Source organism: Phascolarctos cinereus, unplaced genomic scaffold, assembly GCF_003287225.1.
Source record: "Phascolarctos cinereus isolate Bilbo 61053 unplaced genomic scaffold, phaCin_HiC Scaffold_9;HRSCAF=440, whole genome shotgun sequence".
Classification (NCBI taxonomy): Eukaryota; Metazoa; Chordata; class Mammalia; order Diprotodontia; family Phascolarctidae; genus Phascolarctos; species Phascolarctos cinereus.
The window spans coordinates 252,418,073-252,445,763 of NW_027556402.1; the positions used below are offsets into that span (position 1 = coordinate 252,418,073).

Genomic DNA, 27,691 nt, shown 5'->3' on the forward strand with positions numbered 1-27,691 from the left:
TGGAACCACTGCATAAGTAGCATTTGGAGAGTCTGGGGCCCTCAGAAATAAGCCACCTCATCCTCACCCATCACCCCCCACCCACGATCTAGGCACGAGTCAGGATGTTTTTGTGTGTGGGTGGACCAAGGGAGGGGCAGGACTGCAAAATAGTGTTAGGCCATGCAGGGCAACTTCCTGCTCTGGCCTTGGGGCTATTCCCAGCATGCCTCTCTAGGGAATTTTATCCTTGGGTTTCACAGGCTCCAACCTCAGTTCCTAGAAGATGGAAGGTGTCTTTTGAGGTGAAAGGGGGATGGGGAGGGGGAAGGAAAGAGAGAGAGAGAGAGAGAGAGAGAGAGAGAGAGAGAGAGAGAGAGAGAGAGAGAGAGAGAGAGAGAGAGAGAGAGAGAGAGAGAGGGAGAGAGAGAGAGAGAGAGAGAGAGAGAGAGAGAGAGAGAGAGGGAGAGGAGAGAGAGAGAGAGAGAGAGAGAGAGAGAGAGAGAGAGAGAGAGAGAGAGAGAGAGATTGGGAGAGCGCATTTGGATGCCCCACAGTCTGAAATAGTTCGAGCTGGAGGAGACTTTAGGAGACTCACCTAGTTCAACTGTCCTCCCTTGACAGCTGAGGAAATTGAGGCTCAGGAGGTGATTTACCCAAAGTTACATGGGTAGTAAGTGCCAGAAATGAGATTTGAACCCAGGCCCTCTGACTCCAATACTAATTCTCTTTCAATTACACCCCAGTGCCTCTGTTGTGGTTAGGTCCAGAACACTCCATTTGAATGGGCAGGACCATGCTAGTAGGGAGCACAACTGACCCACATTTATGTCTGGTGGCCTTCATATCCGAGAATCCCAGAATCCCTGAGCCAGAAGGAACCTCACAGATCAGCTAGTCCCAGCCACAGGTGAACAGCCATCCCCCATAGAACCCTTGTCTCTTCTAGGATCTGTCCTCCACTTTGAGAATTCCCCTCCCCAGATGCTTCAGGCCCTCACTCATCTGTGAAACCCTTCTATTATAGGGTGAGCTGACAAAATCATGCCCGATAAGGCACGAGGCGCCAGCTGGGAGATCAGGGCCAGTCAACAGATCACAAAAACAGATTTAATAGTAAGGCAATGTGTGGGGTAGACTGCAAGGAACTGGGTTCATTCCATCTATTTGGAGATGGGGGTCTTTGGCACGGAGACATCTCTCTCCTCACCCCCAACTCCTTGAGGTTTCTCTGGCTCCTTTCAAGACTCATCTTAAATCCTGTCTTATGCCTCCCCACCCCCAGTGCCTTCTCGCTGAGATTCCTCACACCCCTGCCCCGTTTACCCTGTAGATATTTTTGTACTTACTCAGCTGTTGACGCGTTGTCTCCTGTGAGCTGCTTGAAGGCCGGAACGGTCTTGCTTCTCTGTGTATCCTCAGAGCTTAGCACAATGCCTGGTATAGAGTAGGTGCTTAATAAATGCTTGTTGACTGACTGACTTGTTTTTATGAATCACTGTTAGGGTCTACAAGGATCCTCTGTTCCCAGTACAGATTATCGACTGAGTTTTTGAGGATATCTTAAGGTCTACATTCATAGTACTGGGATTGTCCTCTGTCAGTCTAAGAACAATAGTGATCATCTGCTGGATCATTCTAGCCGCCAACATATTTAGTAGATGCTCACATTTATAGCCCACAGTCATGTGCTGAGCTCCACCTCCCATTGGCTTTTATCATCTGTGTCCATCACTAGGCTGGGGTTCCCTAAGGTCAACCTTTCTGCAATTTCTTCTGTCCATGACACGGGCTTCAACTGCCTTCTCCACCATTACCATTGCCACCATTGTCGGCTCATGGACTTAGAACCGGTAGGAACCAGGGACAATGGCGCAGAGACCCACCTCCTCATTTTACAGACGAGGAAATAAAGGCCCAAGGAGGCTGATGTAGACCCAGGCAATAAGTGACAGAACCAGAAATCAAAGGCAGCTCTTCTAACTCAGGACCTTGTCCTCTTCCCAGGGCCCGATGACCTCTTGATGACCATCATCATTGCTCACATTTATTTTTCAAGTTTTCTTTTTTATTATGAAACAAAGAGGCACAAATTAAGAGACACAAGCATCCCAATATACAAAGAGCAGACAGAATTGTACGTAAACTCACAAACTTGTTGCGCACTATTTGACTTTTAAGTGTACATTAACTTTAACAAAGGAGTAGCAAATTGCTCTGTTTACTTCGGTCCCCTTCTGACATAATTTTTGTTTTCTGCGTATTTAAAAAAAATATTTTGCTTACATGCCTTTAATTTTTTCTTTGCTTCTCTGTGTTCCTTCTCCTCCTCCTCCCTCTCCTCTCTCTCTCTCTCTCTCTCTCTCTCTCCCCTCCTCCTCCCTCCTTCTCTCTCTTTTGCTTTTTTTCTCTTTTTTTCCTTCCTTCCTTCCTTCCTTCCTTCCTTCCTTCCTTCCTTCCTTCCTTCTCCTCCCTCCCTCCCTCTCTCTCTTCTTTCTTTCTTTCTTTCTTTCTTTCTTTCTTTCTTTCTTTCTTTCTTTCTTTCTTTCTTTCTTTCTTTCTTTCTTTCTTTCTTTCTTTCTTCTTCTCTCTTACTACCCATTAGCTTGATCCCTTCTTATAAACAAATAATTATAATCAGGCAAAACAAATCAACGCATTGGCCATGCCTGGAAATAGAATATCTCATACTTTACCTGCCAAGAGGCAGGAGATAATGATTCAGCATCGATCCTCTCTCTCTCTCTCTCTCTCTCTCTCTCTCTCTCTCTCTCTCTCTCTCTCTCTCTCTCTCTCTCTCTCTCTGTCTCTCATTATATTTTCCTTTTCCTTTTAAAGTAATTTTAAAATTCTGAACTTAAAAGAAACACAAAAGAACTTTTAAATACATGCAGTAGAACACAGAGGGTTGTGTATGAGGCCTTGAATAGCCATTTTATACCTTGCTTTTTAAAGAATGCCTATTTTAAATTCTATGTGTTACTTTCAGAAATGTCCTGCATGTTTATTCCTCTTTTTGAATTTCCTTCTGTTCTCTTTTCTGCCTTTCAAAAATGTTTCAGTACCCTCCCTTCATCTCCTTTGTCATGTTACAGTATAATAATATTTTATTTGTTGACATTTCTTTACCATGTTACTATTTACAGTAGACTTTCCTTGAAAATTCACCCTACTTTTGTAGAGGGGTGTGTGTGTGTCTGGGGGAAGCTCATTGTGCACACTGCCCACCAGAGTATGAGGCAGATCGCATAAGTCAGGGGATCTGCCTCTGGGTCCGAGGGGGACCATAGCCACACTGTCTGGCTGCCAGAAATTCCATCTGGGAATTAAAACCAGTCCCCCACCCCCAGTCCAGCACAAGTGTACTCCCTCCTGGGCCTCTGGCTGAGCCTCATCACCTCTATGGAATGAGAGCCTGGTGTTCTCATCATCAACATTCCTGGAACCTCTAGAAATAACATCTTGGGACATGCCATATTCAATCCAACAGAGGCTGCACCCGCAGCTCAATTCTTTAAAAATTTAGATAAAATTTTATTGCTATCTTTTGTTTTTGTAGCAACTAAATTCTCTCTTGTCTCTCTCCTCTCCTCTTCCCACAGTCAACTCTCAGAATGAAGTTTTTTTAATGAAAAAATATATAACGAGTAAATGATCAATAGAATCATAAAAAAAATCTGACATATTCAATTAAGAGATGTCTTCTTATATCTTGTTTGGGGGCCAAGCTTTCACCAAGCAATTATTAAGTGCCTTCTATGTGTGAGGCACTATGCCAAGCCCCGGGGCTTTAAAGGCAAAAATGAAAACACTCCCTGAGCTAGCTCAAGAAGATTAAACTACTAAGGAGATAAACATGCAAGTGCTACAAAGTAACACCAAGTAATTTCAGGAGTCAGAAAAAGGCCCAGGGAGGCAAGAGAAAGGCCTTGGGTAGGAAGTAGCCCGAGAATTAGGGATTCTAACACGTCTGGGTGAGGAGACAGAGACAGAGAGAGACAGAGACAGAGACCATAGACGAGTGGAGACAGCAAAGGGAGGCTACAGAATGTTTTATTTAGAGGCAGCTAGATAGCACCGTGGACACAGCATTGGGCCTGGAATCTAGAAGACTTGAGTTCAAATCCTACCTCAGACACTTACCAGCTGTGTGACCCTGAGCAAGTCACTTCACATCTGCCTCAGTTTCCCAACTGTAAAATAGGGATAACGGCACATCTCTGTGAGGATAAAATGAGGTCATATTTATAAAGTGTTTAGCACAGTACCTAGCACATAATAGGTACTTATTTCCTTCTTCCCCTCCCCCTTTTCATCTGGGGAACTGAAGGGAGAGTAGTGAAGGGGGATTATATGAAATAAGACTGGAAAGGGAGGTGGGAGCCAGTGGGGCAGGGAGGAAATGTTAGATATTGAGCTAAGGATTTTGCATTTTATTGTTTACCACTTATATGACTTTGAGTAATTTACTTCCCTGCCATGAGCCTCGGTTTCCCTATCTGTAAAATAAGGAGGAGGGGAAGACTAGTTGCTTTCTCCATCTAATCACCTCTAAATCTAATGGTACCATAATTTATCAGGCAGACAGAACATATACACCAATAACTATGATGTAAGGAAGAGAAAGAGCTGGGAGGATTCCAGGGAAGGGAGAGGTCATCATCTCTTATGGGGAGGTGGAGACTCAGGAAAGGCTGCATTGAGGAGGTGAGTTGGGTCTTGAAGGGAGTTAGGGGATCACAGGCTTTGGAGGCCACCAATTCCAAGCCCTTCATTTTATAGATGAGGAAACACGGAGAAATTGAGTGACTCACGTAACTCATACAGCTGCTAAGTGTCTGAGGCAGAATTAGAACTCAGGGTTAACCTACTCCAAGACCAATAGTTGGGTAGGTAATGGACAGGGGAGCAGAGTACCCATTCCCAGCATGGGAGACCGAAGGAGCAAAGACCCTCGGAAGAACAAGGGGGATTTTCTGAAAAAGAGTAGGTGGCCATCATTCTGAGAAGGTTTGAGTACTGTCCTTCCTAAGGACTGAGGAACAGGAAAGACAACCTTTCAACGTCCTACCTTCTTCTTACTAGACTTTCATTGCTCTAACCATGGAGTCAAAGTAAGTAGGAGTCAACCAGGTGAATACAATAACAACAATAACAATACCAGACGCTTTACGCTTTTTTCAATGGGCTCAGTTTCCTGAATTGCTCCCCACCCCTCTTTTTTCCTCTTGGTTATAAGGTCCTTTGAGACACACTGGGAAATGAAAGCGATACAAAAACAAATCACATCAACAAGAAGCCGACCAAAGAGAGCAGAAACTTCTAAGCCTGTTGCTCTAAGCCCTGCCCATTTGGGTGCCAACCTCTCTTATAGCCTCGACTTGCCCGCCTCCCCTTCCTGCCAGCCAGACTAGTTTGCTTCCCATCCTGTTCCCTTCTCATCCTGCCCTCTCCCATCACCATGTCTTTGTCCCGTTGTCCTTAGTGAAGGGAAGCGACTTCCCCATCATCACATGCTGAGTGAGTTCAGCGCTTACTAACTGCCTGCTCTGTGCTATGTATACCACGACTAACTTGAGGAAGCACAGCATTATGATAGATTATTGGACTTGGAGCCAAGCCAACTTCAGCTTAAATCCACATCTCATACTTACTAGACTTTGAACTTGTTTTACTTCTCTTAGAACCAATTTCTACATCTATAAAATAGAGTTAACACTGCCTGGAACTCCCATTCTCCTAGGGTTTGGGAGCATCTCAAATGAGATAATGCATGTAAAGTCATTTGCAAATCTTAAAGCATTCTAGAAATGTTAGCTGTTATTATCATAGCATTTTGCAACACAATTCTAAAAAATGTCAACGAATTCTATATCTAACTTGATTACTTTATGGAATTTGAAGGAATGTTAGCGATTTCCCTGGTTTATCAAAAGTCAGTGGCCCCAGTTTATATCTTTATTGACAAATTGGGCACCAGGATTCAAGGGTCTCCCTTGGGCTCCCCAGGTGCCAGGAGGTGGAGGGATAGGCAACTTGTTAGCCCCTCCCTTTCTCCCTTTGAGACTCTAACAAGCTTTTCTTCTTCCTTTCTGCACCTAAAAATATTTTGAGCCTGAGAAGTGTAGAGATCTCTTGTCACTGTGGTATTAAAACTGGAAACAGAGAGACTCGTTTGGCCTCCTGTGGTATAGTCACCTGAGTGAAGAAGACTTGAAACTGGCCATCTGCTGGACCATGCCCTTCTGGAGCCATCTGGTTCTTTGGGTCCAGATTGGGGAAAGTAGGCATGTGACTGCCCAACCAGGCTCCACCAAAACTCTCAGGAAGCGTGGGCACTGTTAGGAGCTGTTACCATCCCCATCATCATTAGCAGCAGGAAGGACAGAAACAGCCCTGCCTTCACGAGCCAAGATTCATATTGGAGAAGTTGGAGAGTCTCAGAGAGAATCTCAGAGCTGAGGGGAAGGGAGAGGAGGGAACATAAGGACCAGAAGATAGTTTGGTAAAACTCAAGGAGGAGGGATCCTAAGAACATAGAACAGGGTGTCAGAGCTGGCAGGGAGCTTACAACACACAATTTAATATGCTAGAACTGGGAGGGAACTTGGAACATAGAATGTTTGAGTTGGGAGAACCTTAGAACAGAGAACAGAGAATGTGAGATCTGGGAAAGACATTAGAATATAGAAATTCAGAGCTGGAAGGAATCTTAGAACATATAATACTAGAATTGCAGGATGGAGCTTTGCACGTAGAATGTCAGCACTGAGAAGGACCTTCAAAAATAGAAGGTGAAAGCTGAGAGGGACCTTAAAACATGGGATGCCTGGAAAGTAAAGGACTTAGAACCAGAATGCAGAGCTAGAAGGGACCTTAGAAGATGGAGCACAGAATGCCATACCTAATAGGGACTCCAGAATGCAGCAGCGCAGTACAAGTGGGAAAGAAGGCTGTACTTAGAGTCTAGGACCTGAGTTCAAATTCAGCCTCTAGAACTAACTGGCTATGTAACCCCAGGCAAGTCAGTTAGCCTCTTGGTGTTGCAACTTCTTCCTCTGCAAAGCGGGCATAAGAATAGCACTACATCCCAGGATTGTTACGGAGATCAAAGGAGATCATGTTTGTAACACATTTTGCAAACTTTGAAGTGTTGTTGTTGTAACTACTATTCTCTCAGAGCACAGAAGGTTAGAACTAGGAAGGACCTGAGAAATCATTTAGTCAGACTAGTTCATTTTACAGAAGGAAAAACCAAGGCTCAAAGAAAGGAAATGACTTGTCCAGGGTCAAACAGGGAATTAACGTCATGGCCAGGACCCGAGCCCAGGGCTAGTCCGCAGCTCTTTCCAACAGCCTCCACTGTAAGTGCTTTTTGTTGTTCAGTCATTTTTCAGTTGTGTCTGACTCTTAGTGACTCCATTTGGGGTTTTCTTGGCAAAGATACTGGAGTGGTTTGTCATTTCCTTCTCCAGCTCCTTTTTTTTACAGGTGAGGAAATTGAGGCAAACAGGGTGAAGTGATTTGCCCAGGGTGACTAGCAGATGCGAAGCACCAACAAGACTTGCCCTCAGAATCACTGGGCCTGTAAGGGGGACAGATTTGTCCATGCTCTCTCCCAGCTCCCTTGGGGTGAGCAGCACACCTTTGCAGGCCGGCTTGAGTGAGGCAGGGAGGACGGCCTTGGAGCAGAGCCACACTCCCCAGCTTCCTCAGGGCTCCAACTCAGACCTCAGCAGCATGGAGCTGTAACCAGCTGCTTCATCCCATTGGACTCAATTCACACTTATTAAGGACCTCCCGTGGGGAAGAGATGCACAGAGAAGCATCTCTGCTTGTTGCAGATGCGTGTAGCATGTCCGTATCAAATGCCACACACCCACATCCTTCTTTAACCAAACAGGATTTTTTTTTTCAGGAAACCACAAATGCAAATTTGTTGTGTGACCTTGGGCAAGTCCCTTTCCCTCTCTGGGCCTCAATTTCCTCCTTTTAAAAATGAGAACTCTGTACTGTAGGGAGTATGGTACAGTGAGTAGACCTCAGATTTTCAATCAGAAGATCCAAGCTCAAATCCTGGTTCTGCTCCTTACTCACTGTGTAAGGCGATTGCTTAGCATTCTTGGCCTCAGTTTCCCTCTCAGTCAAAATGAGGAACGTGGCTGAATTATCTTGAATTTCCCTTTGCTAATCTCTGAGTCACTAAACTTTAAGACCTTTCAGGTCCCAGGCAGCCCAACTTTTCTCTGATTCTTCAAATGCGTATACTGAACAGTACTAGGCACATGTGGGGGAGATCAATATTCCCATTTCAGTGACTGTGGAAAGGACCTTTAAGACTGTCTAGTACAAACCCTTCATTTTATAGAACAGGAAACTGAGGTCCAGACAAGGGAAGGAACTGACCCAGAATGATAAATTCTTAGCCAGAAAGGATCTCAAAGCTCACTTATTCCACGCCCCTCATTTTACAGAGGAGGAAACCACAGGCCAAGAGAGGACAAATAGCTTGCCTGAGGTCACATCCGAGTAATAAATAGCAGAACCGGGATTTGGACCCAGAAGCTCTGACTCAGTCCTTTATTTCGTCCCTTGTTCCATAGTGCCTCACTCTGGGTATGGCCTTTATCTAGAGGAGTTATCCAAGGTACTAGGAAAACATTACTCAAATGATTGGTATCGATTGAACTTGGGGATTTCCTCAAAGGTAGGGAAGGTCAGAGGGCTCCCTTCTCATTGGACCATCCAGGCAATGGAGGCAGGAAGAACGGGAGTTCTGGCTTTCAGAGACATGCTCTGAGTACCCATCCACTGGGCCATCTGCTCTGGCAGATAGCTATTACTAGTGAAAGGACTTGGCCAAGCAGCTGCTTCCCTTCTATTCACAGATTCCATATCCCCCAAGCATAAGTGAGTCACTGAAATTTCCCCTATTCTCTGCCAAAAACATGAGGGAGTACACTCTGTGGGACACCATGGGGCTGTCTCCTCTGGGTCAATATTCAGAGTCTTCACCCTGTGTCTAGGGCACCTCATTAACTTGAACAAGAATTCCTACTATGATATCCCCAATGAGATGTCCTTCAGACTTTGCCTAGTGAGTTCTAGAGAGAAGGAGCCCACCACCTCTCAGGGTACCCTATTCCACTTTGGTTGGGATAGCTCTCATCACTGTGGTGTTTTTTCTGACATCGGCTCCAAGTCTGCTTCTGCATCTCCCACCATTTACTCCTAATTCTTCTCTCTAGGCTCCACAGTTAGCCAGTTGCCTGTTCCAAGTGTTAGTCCTTCAAATACCTGTAGATTGCTCTTATGTCCCCCCACCCCCACCCCTAGTCTTCTCTTAACCCAACAGGCCAGTTCTTTCAACTCGTTCTCATATAGCATGATCTCAAGGCCCTTTACCACCCCAGCTGTCCTCCTACAGATTCTCCAGCTTACTGTTATTCTTCCTAAAATATAATATCTAGAACTGAGCACAATACCCTAGGTGACACCTGATCACTGTGGAGCACAGTGTCACCTCTTCAGTCTTGGACACTTGGACGCCACTTTGAACGGAAATCTATTGATCACATTAGCCATTGTTGACTGCCATGTCACACAATTGAGTCATTGATCTTTCAGTTCCCTGAAGTCCCCAGAGCTGTTGTTTAACTATGCCTTGCCCATCTTGTACTTGCGAAGTTGATTTTTTGAATCCACCTATGACTTTCTATCTCTCCCCATGAAATTTCACCAGTTTGATTTAGTCCAACACTCTAGCCTGCCAAGACCTTTTTGTATAACCATGATAACCATGCCCTCCAGCCTTGTGTCATCTACAAATTCAATAAGCAGGACATCTGGGCCTTTGCCTAAATCTTTGATAAAAATGTTCAATGGAACAGGGTCACACATAAGTCCCTGCAGCGTTCCAATAGAGATGCCCTTCCAAGGTGACATCAAACCATCAGTCATTACTGTTTGGGTTTAGTCATTCAGTCAAACCCACCTAAGTATAAAGTAGTTAAATGTACCTAACTGTCTAGCCTGCAGGGATAGCAGGAGACACCTTGTCAAATAAATGCTTTACTGAAATCTCAGTGTACTAGAACAACAAGATTCCCCTGATCTCCCATTCTACTTACACTGTGATAGCAGGATTAGCCTGCTAACCTTTTAATTGATATCTGCCTTGTCTCTCCAACCCATCCTGTATTCAGCTTGCCAAGGTGATTTTCTTCAAACAGAGGTCTGACCATGTCACTCTTCCCTCCTCAATAAACCTCAGTAGCTCCCTATTACTTCCAGGGTAAAATATGAAGTTCCCTTTTGGGGCATTTAAAGCCCTTTGTAACCCTTTCTACCTTGCTGGTATTCTTATGCTGTGCTCCCTGCATTCCTTCTCCCCTTCTAGCTCCCGAGGGCTACATGCTGGTCCTCACACGCTATGACCCTGAGGGGCTCCCTCCCTGCCTTTGCTGGCTCTCCTCCATCACAGGGATGTTTTCCTTCCTCACACCTTCCTCTCAGTTTTCCTGGCTTCCCTCAGGTCTCAGCTCAAACATCACCTTTGGTGGGGCAGGAGGCAGCTTTTCCGGTCTCCCTCCCACCTCCGCTGGTGCCTTCCCTCTGAGGTTGCCTCCCATCTGCTCTGGGTGCAACTTCTATGAGCAGACTTCTTTGCATGTTGTCTCCTCCATTAGACTGTGAGCTGCTTGAAGGCAGGGCCACATTTTTGCCTTTCTTTGTACAGTGTCTGGCACATGTGATAGTGGTTTAGTCATTTCAGTCACATCTGACTCTTCATGACCCTGTTTGGGTTTGGGGGCCTAAAATGTTTTTAAATGCATAAAACAAAATACATAGGATTACCAATATCAAAATACTTATCAAGAGTTTAAACACCCAAAGCACTTAATATGTAGTTGTTCACTGGCTAAGTTACCAACCCATACTTAACCACGTGTACCCTTACATACACATATGTTCAGTCACCACAAACATTCACACACCATTTCACACATGCTCACCACACATATGTACTATCATTCATATACACAATTACACATCCATACATATATTTACATACCTATAATACATATACACAAACATATGTAAGTACTCACTGACACACATGTATAGAGACAGACACAACACATATGTGCACATGTGTCATACAGTACACACTACATACATACATACACACATGCATACACTGCAGTCAGGCATCCTGGCCCTCATCTTGTTAGGACCAGAAAGATGAAACACCACCTTGGTGCAGCAGGGCTGGTTGCTGTGGGAACCAGGATTCTGAGGCTCAGAAAGTGGAGCAATCTGAATTCTCCCTCTGAATATCATATTAGCAACAGAGAGCTCTGTGCTCAGAATCCTGAGTTCATTTTGCCTTAGGGAGATACGCTGGCCAATCCAAGATTCTACTTGGATTGGCAATTAGACTTGCAATGGCTTTTTCTCAGGTTGATGAAGTGGCCCCCAGGCTGTCTATATAAGAGGGTTCTGTGTGTGTGTTTGTGTGTGTGTACACATTAATGTGCGTTAAGTGGTGGTGTTTCTTGATGGTGTGTGTGAAGTCTTGGGAGGACTATGTGGGTGTGCACGTTAATGTGAGTCAGTGGTGTGTGGGAAGAATCGTTGGGGGGGGGTTGAGTTGAAATCTTCTGGGGGAGGGGCTGTGTGTATGTGCATGAATGTGCCTAAATGTTAACAAAAGTGGTGTGTGGAGAGGGGGAGGAGGTGGCATAGCAGTCCTTAGCTGTGAATTATTCTCTCTTCTTGCTTTAGCAAACCCAAGCTCATAGCCCGCCCAGCCAGGGACCAAATTATCTTCCCACGGTCTTCCAAGTATCTTAGCCAGGCAGGGAGAAGGGTTTGACTCTTAGAACGATTGACATAGATTTAGAGTTGGAAGAGACCTGAAGAAATTACAATTATTACAAAGGAATTACAGATGAGGAAACTGAGGCACTGAGAAGGCATAGAACCACAGATTTAGAGTCGGAAGAGACTGTAACGTGACTATCATGTGCCCTTTGGCAGTCTGGTGAAGCCTTATGGAGCCCTTCTCAGAAAAAAAAATGTTTTTAAAGACAAAACAAAATACACAGAACTACCAATATTGGAATCATTTTTTAAAAAGAAACAAATTCACAGACGAAGGTTAAGAACACCTGCCCCCAGGCGATCAGGTACAAATCTTTCATTTACAAATGAGAAACCCAAGGGGCAAAGAGGCTGTGAGGTTCTAAGATTATGAAATGAGATAATATTGGGGAAGGGCTTAGCACAGCCCCGGAACGAGTAGTGCCTCATAAATGCTTGCTCCCTTCCCCTTCTTAAGGTCATCCATCTAGAGCTGAAAAGGACGAGAGAAGCAATTGGATAAAGCTCCCTGTTTTATAGGCGAGGAAACAGGCGTGGAGAGGTTTAGGGACTTGCCTGGGGCAAGTTTTGTTCAGTATCTGAGGCAAGATGTGAAGGCACTTTATCCACTCATAGTCCAGTATCCCATCTGCTCTGCCAATCAGAGGCCAGCTTGTCCGATGTGATGCTGAACAAGAATCTCCCTCCAAAATATGACTGGTCAGGGGGCATCCAGCCTTCTCTTGAAGAACCCTGATGAGGCAGATCCCCGCCCCACGGCATCCCACTCCACTTTTTTTTGGGGGGGGTGTTAGGCGATGGGGTTAAGTGACTTGCCCAGGGTCACACAGCTAGTGAGTGTTATGTGTCTGAGGCCAGATTTGAACTCGGGTCCTCCTGAATCCAGGGCCAGTGCTTTATCCACTGTGCTGCCGAGCTGCCCCCTAGCCCACTCCACTTTCAGAAAACAGAAATTATTAGCATGTTTTCCCTTATATGGAGCCTTCATCTGCCTCTGTGCCATCCCCCAACTGATTCTGGTTCTGCCCTCTGGAGGTTACTGGTACAAAGCTAATCCCTTTTCTCATTCAGAGTCCTCCAGAGACTAGAGAGACAGCTCACTCTCACGTTTCCTCAGGGCCTTCTTTCCTCCAAACTATACATTCCCAGTTTCTCCAACAGATGTTAATAGGGCAGGATTTCAAGGTCCTTCACTATCCTGGTCCCCCTTTCAGATGTTCTCCAGTTTCCAGAACTTAGCACCTTGTTTGGCACCTAGGAGGTGCTTAATAAATGCTTCTTGACTTCTCAGTGTCCTTCCTGCATGTGACACCCAGAAATCAGCCTAATAGCAGATGTTTCATTGGGAGGAGAAGACAGCTGAATGGTCAACTCCCCAGGCTAGTTCTCTCTTAAGGCAAACAAAGAACCATTAGTGGTTATTTGGGGGTTTTTTGGGGGACGGGGGACTGTAGTACCATGGTGCTAACTCACATTGAGTTTGCAGTCCACTAAGATTCCCAGATCTTTTTCACTGGCAGGCCTGCTTTGCCACAGCTTTCCCATCTTGTACTTAACAGCGAATCTTTTTTCACTCACATAAGACTTGGTATTCATCCCTGTTCAGTTTGATTTTATTTAATTTAATCCAATATTCTAGCCCACCAAGACCTTTTGGGAGCTAGCCTGTTATTCAGAGCATTAGGTAAGTAACATTCCCAACTTTGTGTAATCTGCAAATTCTACAAACTTTCCATCTTTGTCTTGATCCAAGTTGTAGACATAAAAAAATTAAATAGCACAAGGCCAAGAAGAGAGCCCTGAAGCACTCCCCTGCAGACTGCCTCCCAGGCTGATACTCTTTTGGGTCCAGCCAAGTGTGGTACTATGGAAAGAACCCTTTATCAGGGGACAGAGGATCAGAGTTCAAATTTGACCTTAGATACTTACTAGCTGTGTGACATTGGGAAAGTCACGTAACCATTCTTTGCCTCAGTTTCCTCCTTTGAAAAATGAGAGTTAGACTTGATAACCTCTAAAGCCCCTTCCTATTCTAAGTCTATGGTCGTATGATTCTATGCCATTCCTGAGCCTCATTTTCCTTATCTGTAAAAGGAGGAGATTGGACTAGACATAGTCCGAGGTCTCTTTCAGCTCTAGAGCTGAGTCTTAAAGTGGCTCTGACACACCCAAATCGTAATGTATCTGGCCATATACTTCCATCACAAACCCAAGAACAGCATGAGTGACTCCGTCAAATGGCTCTATCTCTACTTCATGTTTTATATCAGGAAGCCTCACCACTTTTTCAGTGTGTGTATGTGTGTGTGTGTGTGTAGACCTCCCTGACACAAGCCCCCAGAGGTCTTCCCTTCACACACTTACAGTTCTTCATTTTCCTTAGAGCAAGAATGCATTTCTTGGGAGTGAGGGGCTTAGATAAGGACCCCTTCTGTATTTTCTATGCCTTTATCTCTGACCCGCTGGTCAGTATAAAGCTAATGGATGGGGATTTGAACTACGCCATATTTCTCTTTCAGTTTTTAATCTGCATCCATTCATTGAGCTCCATCCAGTTTCCTCTGAAACTCCCCACTTTGTCGTTCCTGGTGGCTCAATAACGTTCTATTGCGTTCATATACCATAGTTTGCTTTTTTTTCCCCACTTACCTTTCTTGGCTTCTGTATTTGTTTTCAGGCCAGACCACTCTGAACTTTCCTGCCTCATCTGAAAAACTGGACAATGTCCACAGCATGGGAAACTTGACATCACATATTGGTGAGAGCCCTGGCCAATGGGATGGGGGAAGGGGCACGTGGCTGGCCTCACAAATAGATGAAGTAGGTGACTGCCTTTGGGGTGACTGGGGGAGCACCGAGAAGGCTCCCTGCCTCGGATGGTTCCCTCCACCAATCTGTCCCAGTGTCTGAAGAGCTACCGTTAGAGATCTAATGAATCCTTGGAGTCTGAGCCTTCTATCAAAATGCTATCTATCTGAAGTAGGACATCAGGAAGGGGCTGAAAGTGAGTTGGAAGGTGCTGAAGACCAGCTTTGCCTAGTCACCAATGCTGCAAGGTAGACAGGGGTTGGAGTGTGGGGAAAGCTGCTTCCTAGCCAGAAAACAAAGATAGAGAAGTGGGGAGACCCACACCTGGCAGGAGATCGTCATCTCAGACAAGCCTGTATCCTGCTCCTCCCCAGGGCTCCTCACTAGAGATGCGGCCGTTTATGGCTGGTTTGGATGTTGCTAGGGGGGCAGAAGAGCCCCGTCTCTCTGTGACATTTTGTTCAGGAGGCAGGAAATGATGTGGGTGGGAGATTATGCATCTTTTCACCCATCCTTTCAGGGGTGGCTTGAGGGCCAAGGAGAGCTCCTTAACCAGCTCATTTGGGGTGGGGCTTATACATGGCGGTCTAGGGGGCATCCCAAATGCCACTGTATGAGAGCATCTTTGGGGAGGAAGACATTGGTCTCATCCCTTCAAGTCACAGTATCAGACCCACCATTCCTATCCATTCCTCCCTCAACAGACCTCTCCTAGCTCAATGTCTCGCACTTCACATGTCAGCTGTTCATGAATTTTCTACAGAATCACAAAATGTCAAAACTGAAGACCATTGTAATGGGCATGTGACCAACCCTTCTATTTTACATATGGGGAAACTGAGTCACTGATTTAGGAAAAGTGACTTGCTCAAGTTATGTAACCAGTCCAAGAACCCCAGAATTTCAGAATTGGAAGGGACCTCTGAGGATAGTTAGGTTAACCTGCACCTGAGCAGAGAGGTCTCCTCACTGGCATACCTGACATGTGGTTATCTAAGCCTTTGCTCAATGAAATCCCATTGATGGAGAACCCACTACCTATTGCGGCATAGATGACATGTTCCACTTTTGGACCATTCTAATTTTGGGAAAGGTTTTCTTATATGGAGCCAAGATCTGTCCCTTTGTGACCTATACCCATTGTCCAATAGTCAATAAACATTTATTAAGTGCCCAGCTCTGTGCTAAGCACTGGGGGTACAAATAGGAAAAAGAAAGATAGTCTTTGCCCTCAGGGAGTTCACAATCTAAGTGTGTATGGGGGGGAAGAAGACAACACACAAAAAATACATATTCTCCTGGCTCTGCCCTCTGAGGCTAGCAGGACAAGCCAGATCCCTCCACCACACACCATCTTTTCAAAAACTTCAAAAAAATGGTCATGTTCCCCTAAATCTTCTCTTCTCCAGGCTAAGCATTACCAGCTCCTTCAACCAATTCTCCAATGGCCTGGTCTCAAGGCTTCCCACCATCTTGAGTTGCATCTGAATGCCCCTGTTTGTCAATACCCTTCCCAAGTTGTAGTATCTAGAACTAAACACACCATCCTTCCAGATTTAGTGTCGGGAGATAGTCCTGCCTCCTAAGGCAGCACTAGCTTTTTTTGGCTGCTGTATTTTCAGCTTGCAATCCACTTAAACCCTCAGATCTTTCTCAGATCACCTTTCAAGTTTTTTAAATTAATTTTTTTGATGAATAGAAATTTGTTTTTTCTCTTTCCCCCATTGATAAAAAGAGAGAAAAACAAAACCTTAGTAACAAATATGCAGTATAGATTCCCTTTTTGTCCATGTCCAAAAAATATATGACTCATATTGCACCCTGAGTCCCTCACCTCTCTGCCAGGAGGTGGAGAGCATGCTTCAGCCTCGGTTCTGGGGGTGGTCATTGTGTTGAGAAGAGTTTAGATGACCTGATGTCAGGCCCTCCTGGATTTATTCATTCACAGGATGATAGGACCATAGTTTAGAGCTGGAACTGACCTTCAGGGTTATCAAAATCAACTGCGTCGATTTACAAATGAGGAAAATGAGGCCAAGACAGGCAAAGTTCAAAGTCATACGGTAGTGACAGGGCTGGAAATTGGCCCCAGGTGCTCGGATTCCAAATCCAGCATCCCTGGTACTGTCTGCAGACCAGTGGCTTGGCTGTGAGGTCATGCTGCCCTTTAGATCCCAGACCATGAGAGGGTCCTGAGCCTTGACCTTCGCCCCATCCCCCACCCACCAAGGCCCTGCTCTTAGATCAGCCACAACACTCAAGTGCCTCATGTGGTGCTCCTTCCAGGAAAGAAGCCTGTCCGTCTGGTGAATAGGACTGGCCTTTGCAGTGGCGCGGTGCAGGTCAAGATGTCAGGGTCCTGGCAGCCTGTCTGTGAGGACTTCTGGAGCAACAGGGCCAGCCTCGCTGTCTGCAGGGAGCTGAATTGTGTGAGGATGGAGCCAGTGGTGCCTACTGTGACTCCAGCCCCAGAGAGACCAGAGCACCTCCCTGTGGGGAACAGGAGTGAGTTCCTCAACGACACCTGGGGCTCCCCTCTGCCTGTGTTCTGCGACCAGGGAGGCTGGGAAAGATGCCAGGTACAGCCCTCTGCATGCACCAGCGGGAGATCAGCCAAGGTCGACTGTGCAGGTGAGGAGAGGACCCTCCCTCAGCACCACCGTCCTGACGGGGCGTGTCGCCCCAGAGGCAGAAAAGCTTCTGCGGCTCCCTTTGTACCAAACCTTGGGAATCAGGGCTCTACTCAGGACGGGCTCAACAAGGGGTGGGAAGGGGAGTGGATAGGAGGGGAGGGGAGGAGGGAAGGGGAAGGGAAAGGAGGGGAGGGGAGTGGAGGTTAGGGGAGGGGAGGAGAGGGGAGTTCAAAAAAGAAGAGAGAGTGGGAGATGCACTTCATTCACCAGAACTCCTCACAGATGGGAATTATCTCTAGTAAATGAATAATCAAGTATTCTCTCTCATGAGCTCTTTTTTTCTGTCTTTCCATTTCTTTCTCTTCTTCTCAACTCTCCCAATTGCTTCCATCTCCACATCTGCTTCTCCCTTTCTCTCTGTTTACTTCTCTGCTCCAATTGCCCATCTTTTACTTGATTCTCAAATACCTTCCAATGTATCTATTTCCATCTCTCCCTGCTGACCACACTCTTGGTCGTCTATCTCTCTTTTTCTCCTCTCCTTCCTTCTTCCCTTCTCTCCCCTCCCCTCCACTCCCCTCCCCTCCCCTCCCCTTCCCTTATGCCTTCCCTTCATCCCCTCTCTCTCCCTCGGTCTCTCTCCTATTCTAGAGGTCCACGCCGTGAGGCTGGTGGATGGAGGTGATCGCTGTGCAGGTCGGGTAGAGTTGAAGGACAAAGGCTCCTGGGGGACTGCATGCGACGATGCCTGGGACCTGGCGGATGCAAACGTTGTGTGCAAGCAGCTTGGCTGTGGTTGGGCTGTCGAGGCCCTGGAAGGCTCATACTTCCAGAAGGGCGAAGGGCCCATCCACCTGGATGAGGTGAATTGCTCTGGGAGTGAGCTCTCTCTGTGGGAGTGCCCGGCCCAGAGAAACCATGACTGCGGTCACAAGGAGGATGCTGGCGTGGTTTGCTCAGGTCTGTCCTCTGGCCCATCTGTCTCTCTGCTGTGCCCTCAGGTGTCTCTGATGCTATGATGCTATAATCTTCATCTATTGGTACATTCAAATTCATCTCAACAAACAGGGGCTACTAGGTACAGGACACTATGCTAGGCTTTGGGGATACAAAGAGAGAAAGGAAGCAGTGCCTGCCCTCAAAAAGCTAACGTTCTATAGAGACAGTAACATGTACACACAGACGTTCATGCAGAATAAATCCAGGATGACTCGGTGGGGAGAGAAGCACCAGTGTGAGGAACACCAGCTGAGATCTCCGTGGCGAAGGCGCTGGGGGCAGAACAGCAACACCTAAGGGCCTTTGATTCCTTGGCCAGAGTTCTCCCTCTGCTGCCGCAGACAGGGAGCCCCAGTGACCTAGCAGATGGCCTCAGAGTGTTGCTGGGGTGGGAAATTCATTCTTCTGCACTTCACCTGCTGAGGAGCCACTCACAACTCTGGCTGGCCCTCAGGGGACGGAATGGCCTGGGTCTGTGGCCCAGTGTTCTTTTCACTGGAGTACCCCAAGCATCCCCTTGTACCCCAGCTTCATTTTACCTCCTCCCAGTGTCAAAGGCATTGCCAGCAGGTGTAGAATCATGGCTGCTGCTGCCACCATCACCACTCAGCCATCCCTTAGTAGCAGTGGGAATGGGTCGGAAGGAGGAGGACAGGCCAGCTACCCCTTCTTTGGGACTGCTTCTCAGACCACATACCTCCTAGCCCCGATGTCTCCTCATCCTCTCTGCAACGTACTCCATGCCTCTGCCATATTCTCCCAGCCTTTCGTTATCTGTCTCTTCCCCCTCCAAGGGCCCCAGTTTGGTTGTTGACATGAACGTTCTCTCTTTGGTCTCTCTCTGCCAGGCTCTCGGACCTTTAATATGTCACTGATTCCCAAGACCTCCTCAAGTCCTCAGTTACCCACAACAGGTGAGTCTTCCAAGAAGGGATCTCCAATCTCCAGGGCTGGCTGGGAACGGAGGGGAGGCATGCATCTTCTCTCAGGGACACTCCTGGGTGTCAGGTGCTAAAGAGAGAAAGACAAAACTAAGAATACTCCTGACCCCCAGAAACCCCTAACCTGAGGAGGGAGCAAGCTTTAGCCAGGGGGCTCCAGGAAGCCTTCATGGAGAAGGTGGCTCCTGGATGGAGCCTTGCAGGCAAATAAAGATTCTGGACCAGGGCTACTTGGGTGGCCCATTTCAGCCGCGGCCGGCAGTCAGCATTCCAGGGTCCCTTCCAGCTCTGAGGCCTGAGTTTCGACATATTCTTCTCTTCACTCACATGGGACCTATTGCTTGTAGCATCCTTTGTGCCCATTGGAATGCAAAAGAAGGAGCTTCGGGAGCAGCTCCTCCTCATCTTCTGCATCATCCTAGGAATTCTCCTCCTGGTGTCCCTCATTGCTCTGACTTTCATCTTTCTGAAGGCTAAAGGAAAGTATGGTAAGTGTCCTGTACACTGTCAGTCCCTAGGAATGTGCTCTCCCAGGATGGGTATGAGATTAGCCTGCTTACCCCCTGACAGCACTGGAGCAAATTGGGTAAACTGAGGCCCAGAGGCAAAAATAACTTGCCCAAAGTCACAAAGCTAGTGAGGGCTGGAGCCTGAGACCAGAAGCCAGGCCTTCAGACTCTTAATCCCAAACTCTTTCCACTACTTATGTGTCTCGCCACCCTCAGCACTCCCAACCATGGAAAATCATAATCAGCGGACATCCACGGCCACCCTCGGAGGCAACAATAGCTACCAGGAGGTCTCTATCATCATCCCCAAAGAGGAAGGTAGAATTCCATCCCCCTTGAGGTTGGAGGGCTGGAGCCTGGGGATGGGGCAGGCAGCGTTCGTCCCTGAGGAAGCGTCGGCTTCCCTGGGCTCGGAAGCCAGCTCCTGGAGCCAGGTGCTGGAAGAGAGTGTAGAGTATCCATCTCATGGCATGAAGGGGCAATCTTTTGTTCCCAGAGCAAATACTTACTGTGCTGATTGACTAGGGCATTTGTGGCAATGTCACCACTCAAGTGGACCAGCCGATCAGCTCCCTACCAACTCCCGATCCTCCTGGCTCCCACTCCCTACTCCCTATTCCCTTCCTGGCTTTCTCTTCTTTTGCTTTCTTCATGGTACAGTGGAAAGGGCCTGGGTTCAAATCCTGCCTCAGTCGTTACCTGTGAGCCCTGGGGCAAGTTGTTTGACTCCAGTTCCCTCATCTATAAAATGAGAACCAAGTGACTTCTAAGGTCCCTTCTGGCTCTTGGTCTACGTTCCCTGCGCCCTCTTTGGCACACCTTCCCCCTCTCTTCTCATAGGACTTAGAGGTAGCCCATCCCCCTCATTTTACAGCTGGGGAAGCCACAGTCCATAGGGGATAGATGGCCTTCCCCAGGTCCCACAGGTAGTAAGAACAGAGGTTGGGTTTGAACCTTTGTCCTGAGCTCAAATGCAATGCTTTCCCACCACGTCAGCAGGTCCTTGCCACTAACCAATGACCCGCAGGCTTCTTGGGGGCTTCCATTTCTATTCTGTCTTGGTCTCCCCAGTGCCCAGCACAGTGCCAGGCTCACAGCAGGCATTTGATAAACGCACACTGGATGGTGTTGAATCTAACGGTCTTTCTGAAGCACTAGCCCATCTGCCTCCCCCCTCTTTCTTTCCTGACTCTGTTGTTTTCTTCCCAGCACCCAAGCCCTCCCTGCACGTGAAAGCCCCGCCCTCAAAGGACTCCGACTCCGACTCGGACTCTGAACGCTATGATTTCCACACCCAGCCCCCAGTGCCCCTCTCCACCTTCTATAGTGAGTGTCTCCCTGCCTGACTCCTTGGCCTGGGGAGCTTGAGATGAATAAAATGGGCACCAGGCTGGAAGATGGGTCTCCTGGGTTCCACCGTTAAGTTTTAGCACTGCCTCCTGGGGAGACCTAGACACTCTCTGCCTCATTTATTCCTTCTGTGAAATGGGAGAAAGCTTTCTTGTTTTTGCACAGAGGAGGAGAAGGAATAGGTTCACAGGTGCTAAATGCTTTGAGGTCCTGGGACAAATTTGCATAGGTCCTTGTCAGGGGCATTCTCCCTCTCCCTGGACTGCTCCTTCTCCCTGGTGACGTCAGCGTCTCTGTCCCAGTCTTCCTTTCCCCTCCCCCTCCTCCTTAGGAGTCTCAGCCCACTGTACAGAGACTCAAAGGGCAAGATGGATGAAGGGAAGGATAGCTCCTTCAGAGCCCAGGCTCTCTCTGCCGCTCCACCCGCCTCAGCCAACGCCCCTTCTACCTGGTCTCCCCAAACCCTCTCCCCCTACACTCCTTGTGGGCCCTGAGGTTGGGGCAAAGTGGGAAATAGAACACTAGGGTTTAAGGTAGGGTGGCTGATCTCTTGTGGAGGAGTGATCCCCAAGGGGGCTTCTGAGAGCGGCCACACTTGGACTCACAGTGCCAAGAGGCTGATTCCTTTCACTCACAACCTGGAAGCATCTTTGATGCCACAGACCAACCCCCTCTTTTTTTTTGGAGATGAGGAAACTGAGGTTCTGGGGAGGGTCAATGACTTACCTTAGGTCCCAAGTGTCGGAAATGACATTCTGAGCCAGGTCCTCCTACTCCAGTGGTGGTATCTTTCTCTCTCTACCACCTTCCCAGAGGGGCACAGGGTGGCCCCTCATAAGATGAGAGATCTAGAACTGGAAGAGACCTCAGAGGCCATTGAGTCCCTCATTTGACAGATGAGGGAAATGAGGCCAGAAAAGGGAAGTGACTTGTCCAAGGTCACTCAGGGAGGAAATGGCAGACCCAGGGTTCAAACTCAGGGCCCAGACTCTAGATCTGCTTCTCCGTCCTGCCTTCCCTCCAGCCAGGGGCCACTGGAAACTGCCCCCAGCTACACTCACTCAGGACTGCCCTGTGGATCCCCCTACATCTGCCTTTCATGGACTGGGAGTTCTCTCTGTCACCTTCACAGTCTTAGCCTCCGGATGAGGAAGCTAGGACTCACAGGAGGAAGTGACTTACCCAGGTTCACACAGCTGTAGGTTTCAGAGGGAGGCAGGATTCAAACCCAGGTCTCTCTCACCAACTCCAAGTGTGTTCTGCAGCATCTCTGGGGCTCATCCTCCAACCCCACCCCCACTAGCCTTGGTCGCAGAGCCCTGAGACCCCTCTGCCCTCCACCACTGCCCCAGGGTAGAGCTGCTGGGGCCCCACGTCATCCCCATCATGAACTCTGCTTTCAGACTCCCAGAAGCACCGGGTGACTGAGGACATGGCCCAGCAGAACAGATTCAGGATGCCCCCGCTGCAGGAGGGTGAGGAGGGAAGCTTTCGTGGTGAATGGGTGGGGGAGGGGCACTAGGACCCCCTTGGAGACTCAGCTCACCCTGAGATGCTCCAGCAGCAGCTTCTCTCACCAACCCACCATGTAAGCAGGGGCTGACTAGAGTACTGGGAAAAGCCTTGGGTTTGGAGTCAAAACGCCTGGGTTCAGATCTCAGCTGTGCCACTTTTAACCATATAGCCTTTCACAAATTGCTTTGATTCTCTGGGCCTCAGAAACAGCTGGATTGCTCCCTTCACAGGCTGGGTTTTTAAAGTGCTCTGTAAGCCTTAAAGCACTGCACAGGTGGGAATTGTTACTGGTCTCCTTTCTGGGCCTCAGTTTGCCCAAATAGTAATTGGGGGGATAGATCAGTTGATCTCTAAACACTATGGACCTGAGAAAGGTCTATTTGTCTCTTCATTTTTAGATTAACCTAAAGTCTTCTTGATAAAATGCTCGTTGACTGACTGACTGACTGCAGGTCATCTTTTCCTGTTCTCAGAAAAGTTCTCCTCCCCCTCTATTCTAACCCCCCCAATCTTGACCTTGCATTGCAGATGCCCCTGCCCCAGCTCTCAGAATTACCAGAGGCACAGCAGTGAGTCCAGCACATCTTCTGGGGAAGGTTACTGCAACAGTCCCACCAGCAGGCTGCCTCGATCCGACTTCCCAGGCTTTTCTTCAGAGAGGATCCAGTCCCTGGAGCAGCCTCCTAACCTGGAGCTGGCAGGGTCCCGGGCCACTCTGCCTGGTAAGCTTAGACAAGGGAGAAGCCCTATCCCATCAATTTTAGGTGAAAGATTTGGGGGGGGGGGTCTATAGGTGCAGAATGTCACATACACTGTCACTGTATCAACTGCTTTTTCTTAGCTGTTTTTCCTTGTGGTAAGGGAGAGCTCACTGGAGGAGTGCGAAGGGGAATGACTGGTACCTGAAATGATGGCAGCGCAAACAAGAAAGCTTTACTTTTCAAATATCTGGTTAGAAGAAGCATGGAACTGGTGCATCCTGGGAGTCTTGAACCCTAGAATTCCAGAGCTGTAGGGAACCTATGGAGTGGTCTTACCTGCAGGATGAGCCTCTCTCCCCTGCCCCTGACCTAAAATGCAGAGTATGGGTTTCAGAGGCGGAGTTCTAATGCTGCCTCTGATGCTCACTAGCCTGGGCGACCTGGGTCATTGCCGCCCCATGCTTGATTCCAGTTTCCTCCTCCATAGCATGGAGAGTTGTCCAGGAGACAGCTGAGGGCCCTTCTATCTCTATCAGTTCACATCTGGGTCTGTGGGACATTCCTGATAAGTCATGAAGGCCTGAGTTCAAATCTGGCCTCAGATACTTCCTGGCTGGGTGACCTTGGGTAAGTCATTATTAGGCTAGCTAGCATTTATATAGTGCCTTAAGATTTGCAAAGCACTTTATATATGCTAACTGAGAGGTAGGTGCTATTATTATCTCCATTTTACAGATGTGGAAACTGAGGCAGATAGAAGTTAGGTGGTTTGCCCAGATCCACACAGCTAGTAAGTATCTGAGGCTGGATTTGAACTCAGGTCTTCTGGACTCAAAGTCTAGCTCTCTATCCATTGCACTACCTAGATGACTTTTGGTAGTTTAGCTTAATTTCTGTATACCTTAGTTTCCTCATCTATGAAATGGGTATAATAAAAGCACTTATCTCCCATGGTTGTTGTGAGGATGAAATGAGATGATATATGTAAAGTGTTTTGCAAACCTGAAAGTGACATTTAAATATGAGTTATCATAGGTTTGCACTCTGAGGAATTTACCACCTCTTGTGACAGCCCCTCTCCATGCCCCAGCCAGACCCTCCCTGGAGCACTGGATTCCCTTCAGACTCTACATGTCACACCACCACCTGGTGTCCAAGCTGGAACACCTTGAAGGTCACCTAGTCCAACCAAAACCCTCCAAAGGTCAAGGGTCTTGCCAGATCAAGGTCATAGAGAGATAAGAAATGGCCAAGCCAAGATATGGTCCCTGAGCTTCAGATTCCAAGGCCAGCGATCGTCCAAGTCCACCATGTGCCCTCCGAAACCCACCACCCCTTCTGTGACTGCTGTAACATTCTCTTTGCTTGGCTTGGAGGGTAGAACTCAAGTCCATTGGGCACACAGTTCGTGCTATGAAGCAAATGTTGGGGCTCGCCTTCCCCTCCCCCAACCCCGACCCCAGCTGGTTGGCTTGCTTGGGGAAGGAAAGGGAAATACGGAAGTGTGAGTTATTAGGCACTTCTCTGGCTCTCACTTTCCCATCTGTAAAATGGGGGTGGGAGAGTAGACCAGCTAATCTTCATGGGGTTTTCCACCTCTAAATTCTAGGCATCTCAGAAGGAAGGTTCTTTTTGGGGTCTAACTTGAAGCCCTTCTGTTGCAGCTCATCCTTCTGGTAAAACGACTCCCCTTCCCCTCTAGTCTAACCCCACAAACGTTCCCCCTTCGGTTATAGATGTCCGTCTCCTGGCTTCTCAGAACTGTCCGCGGCACAACAGTGAATCCAGCACCTCTTCTGGGGAAGATTACTGCAACAGTCCCACCAGCAAGCTGCCTCGATCCAACTTCCCAGGCTTTTCTTCAGAGAGGAAACTTCTGGAGCCGCCTCCCAACCTGGAGCTGGCTGGCTCCCGGGCCACTCTGCCTGGTGAGCTCATCTTGGGGAGGAGCCCTTATTCCAGCAAATCTGGGTGGAGGGTGCCTGGGGAGAGAAGGAGAGGGCTATGGGTACAGAATGTTGCATACCTGACATAGTCAGTGTACTAGTTAGTTTTGCTTAACTGTTTTTTTTTGGGGGGGGTTGTTATAAGGGAAGGCTCACAGAGTGAATAGAAGGAAAAACGTAGCTCTCATATGAGAGACTTTGATTTAAAAAATAAAAAGAGAGGCATCCATAAAGTTTTAATTTTTGAAAAATCTGGTTGGACCACAATTCCAAAGGCCTCGTGATAAGACGTGCTCTCCACCTCCAGATTGGGAGCTGATGGCCTCAGAGGGCAGATTGAAACAGATGTTCTTTTCTTCCTTCCTTTCTTCCTTCCTTCCTTCCTTCCTTCCTTCCTTCCTTCCTTCCTTCCTTCCTTCCTTTCTTTCAACATGACCAATGCAGTAATTCATACTGTTTGATTATACATATTTGTAATGGCTTTGTTTTTCTTGCCTTCTCAATAGGTAGAGGAGGACAGGAGGGAGAGAGGGAGGGAGAGAATTTGGAAATGAAAATAAAAGAAAATTAAATTAAAAATAAATAAAACTATTCCCACTTATGCCCAAAACAATCTGACTGGGAGAAAGCGTGAACCTGGGCTGTCCTGGGAATCATGAAACTATAAATTTGTAGAGCTAAAAGGGTCCTGTGACTGCAATGAGTCCAGCCTCTAACTGAAGGAGAGAGCAGGAGGCCTGAATTCTAATCCTGCTCCAACCCCTGGCAGTCTGTGGGAGCTAGATGAAGTCCCTTCCCCACATGGGATGTTAGTTTATTCTTGTGAAATATGAGACTTGTTCCTGGGTGACATATGAAGTTCCCTCTAGCGTGACCAGTACATATTTGTATCCCTGCAACAATGAGAATGACCAGGATGGTGAAGACATCTAATAATAATACGGAGTGTTTAGATAGTGCTTTAAGATTTGCAAAGAGCCTTATAAATATTATCTCATTTGATAATGAGATATCCTGGCAGGTAGTTACTATAATTACTCTATTAATCCCATTTTACAGATGAGGAAACTGAAGCAGACAGAGTTGCCTAGGTAGAAAGTGTCTGAGACAGGATTTGAACTTAGGTCTTCCAGACTCTAGAAGTAGCACTCTAGCCACTGTACCACCTAATTGGTGATAACCAGTTGAAAGACCTGGGGGAAGGGGGGGATTAGTCTGGAGAAGAAAAGTCTTGGGGGAGGGATAGGGCAGTGGTCTTCACAAAAGGCAGTGTGATACAGAGGGTAGAGCATTGGCTTTGGAGTCTGGAAGACATGAGTTCAAATTCTGGCTCTTCTACTTATGATCTGTGAGACCCGGGCCAAATCATTTTACTTCCTCTAAACATCAGTTTCATCATCTGTAAAATGAGGTTAGACTAGATGGTACGTGAGGACCCTTCTAGCTATGGGTTTATGGTCTTATAAGTTAATGCCCCTCTCTGAGACTCAATTTCCCCATCTGGAAAATGAGGGGATTGGACCAGTTGGCGCTGAGGTCCATTCTAGATCTAAACTACGATTCTATGGTCCTAAGCATTTAAAAAGCCATCACATGAAAGAGAGGTTAGGCTGATTCTCCTTGACTCCAGAGGGAAAAACTAGGAACAATCATTTCCAAATTGCAGAGATGTAGTTTCATGCTGAAAATAAGGAGACACTTCCCAATAGTGAGAGATGCCCCAAAGTGGAATCAGTGGGCTGCCTTGCGAGGGTCTAGGTTCCTCATCCCTGGAGGTCTGCATTCAGAGGCTGAACTACCACTTCCAAAGGTCCTGGTTAAGGTGCTAGTTGGACAAAAAGATCTCTGAGATCCCTCCCAACTTGGCTTCGGAGATTCTGGCATAACGTTAGGAAGTGATTTCTTCTGCTGAGCCCAAATGTGCCTCTGCCACTCTCCCCCAGTGATTCTGATTTTGCCCCCTGAGGCCAAGGGCCCTATGACCAAGTCCCAGTCAGAAAGAGGTCTTCCTTTGTTTCCGGTTCCCTTGCAGGAAGCCACTCTAGAGTCGTTTCAGCAGGACCAGCGGCCGAGGACAGCTCCAGCACCTCCTCTGGGGAGTGCTATGAGAATTTTGGCTCATCTCAGGAGCCTCCTACCCTGCCCTTTATGTGTCCAGGTAATAGAGGGGAAAGAAGAAAGTGAAACACGCAAGGGGTGCATGGGGAGCAGGCAGGCAGGTTGGCATGTTCGGTTTGGGTGGATGAACCCAGGGCAGAGAGAGGGATGTGTGTGTATGTGTATTTGAGGCAGGGAGTCTTATTAATAATAATAACAACAATAACAGCATTTATATAGTGCTTTAAGGTTTGCAAAGTATTTGACCCTCACAACAACCCTGGGAGGTAGGTGCACTTATTATCATCATTTTACTGAGGCTGAGAA

The 27,691-nt window shown here is 47.5% G+C and overlaps 1 protein-coding gene and 1 long non-coding RNA gene across 2 annotated transcripts in view; one reads left to right on the forward strand and one right to left on the reverse strand.

The window, feature by feature from the left end:
• CD6 (CD6 molecule) overlaps nucleotides 1–27,691 on the forward strand; it is a 46,247-nt gene that overhangs the window by 16,268 nt on the left and 2,288 nt on the right. Inside the window, 12 exon segments of the mRNA XM_020976086.2 lie at nucleotides 14,543–14,623; nucleotides 16,960–17,304; nucleotides 17,958–18,266; nucleotides 19,154–19,219; nucleotides 19,594–19,734; nucleotides 19,972–20,073; nucleotides 20,965–21,081; nucleotides 22,509–22,580; nucleotides 23,149–23,163; nucleotides 23,166–23,342; nucleotides 25,058–25,249; nucleotides 27,300–27,425. Of these exon segments, the coding sequence (XP_020831745.2) occupies nucleotides 14,543–14,623; nucleotides 16,960–17,304; nucleotides 17,958–18,266; nucleotides 19,154–19,219; nucleotides 19,594–19,734; nucleotides 19,972–20,073; nucleotides 20,965–21,081; nucleotides 22,509–22,580; nucleotides 23,149–23,163; nucleotides 23,166–23,342; nucleotides 25,058–25,249; nucleotides 27,300–27,425 (1,743 nt within the window).
• LOC110200690 (uncharacterized) overlaps nucleotides 16,337–27,691 on the reverse strand; it is a 29,353-nt gene continuing 17,998 nt past the window's right edge. The window contains exons 4-5 of the long non-coding RNA XR_002322301.2: nucleotides 19,574–25,303; nucleotides 16,337–19,316 (exon numbers count right to left, since the gene is read on the reverse strand). This is a non-coding gene — a long non-coding RNA (uncharacterized LOC110200690). The remainder of the gene's footprint in view (nucleotides 19,317–19,573; nucleotides 25,304–27,691) is intronic.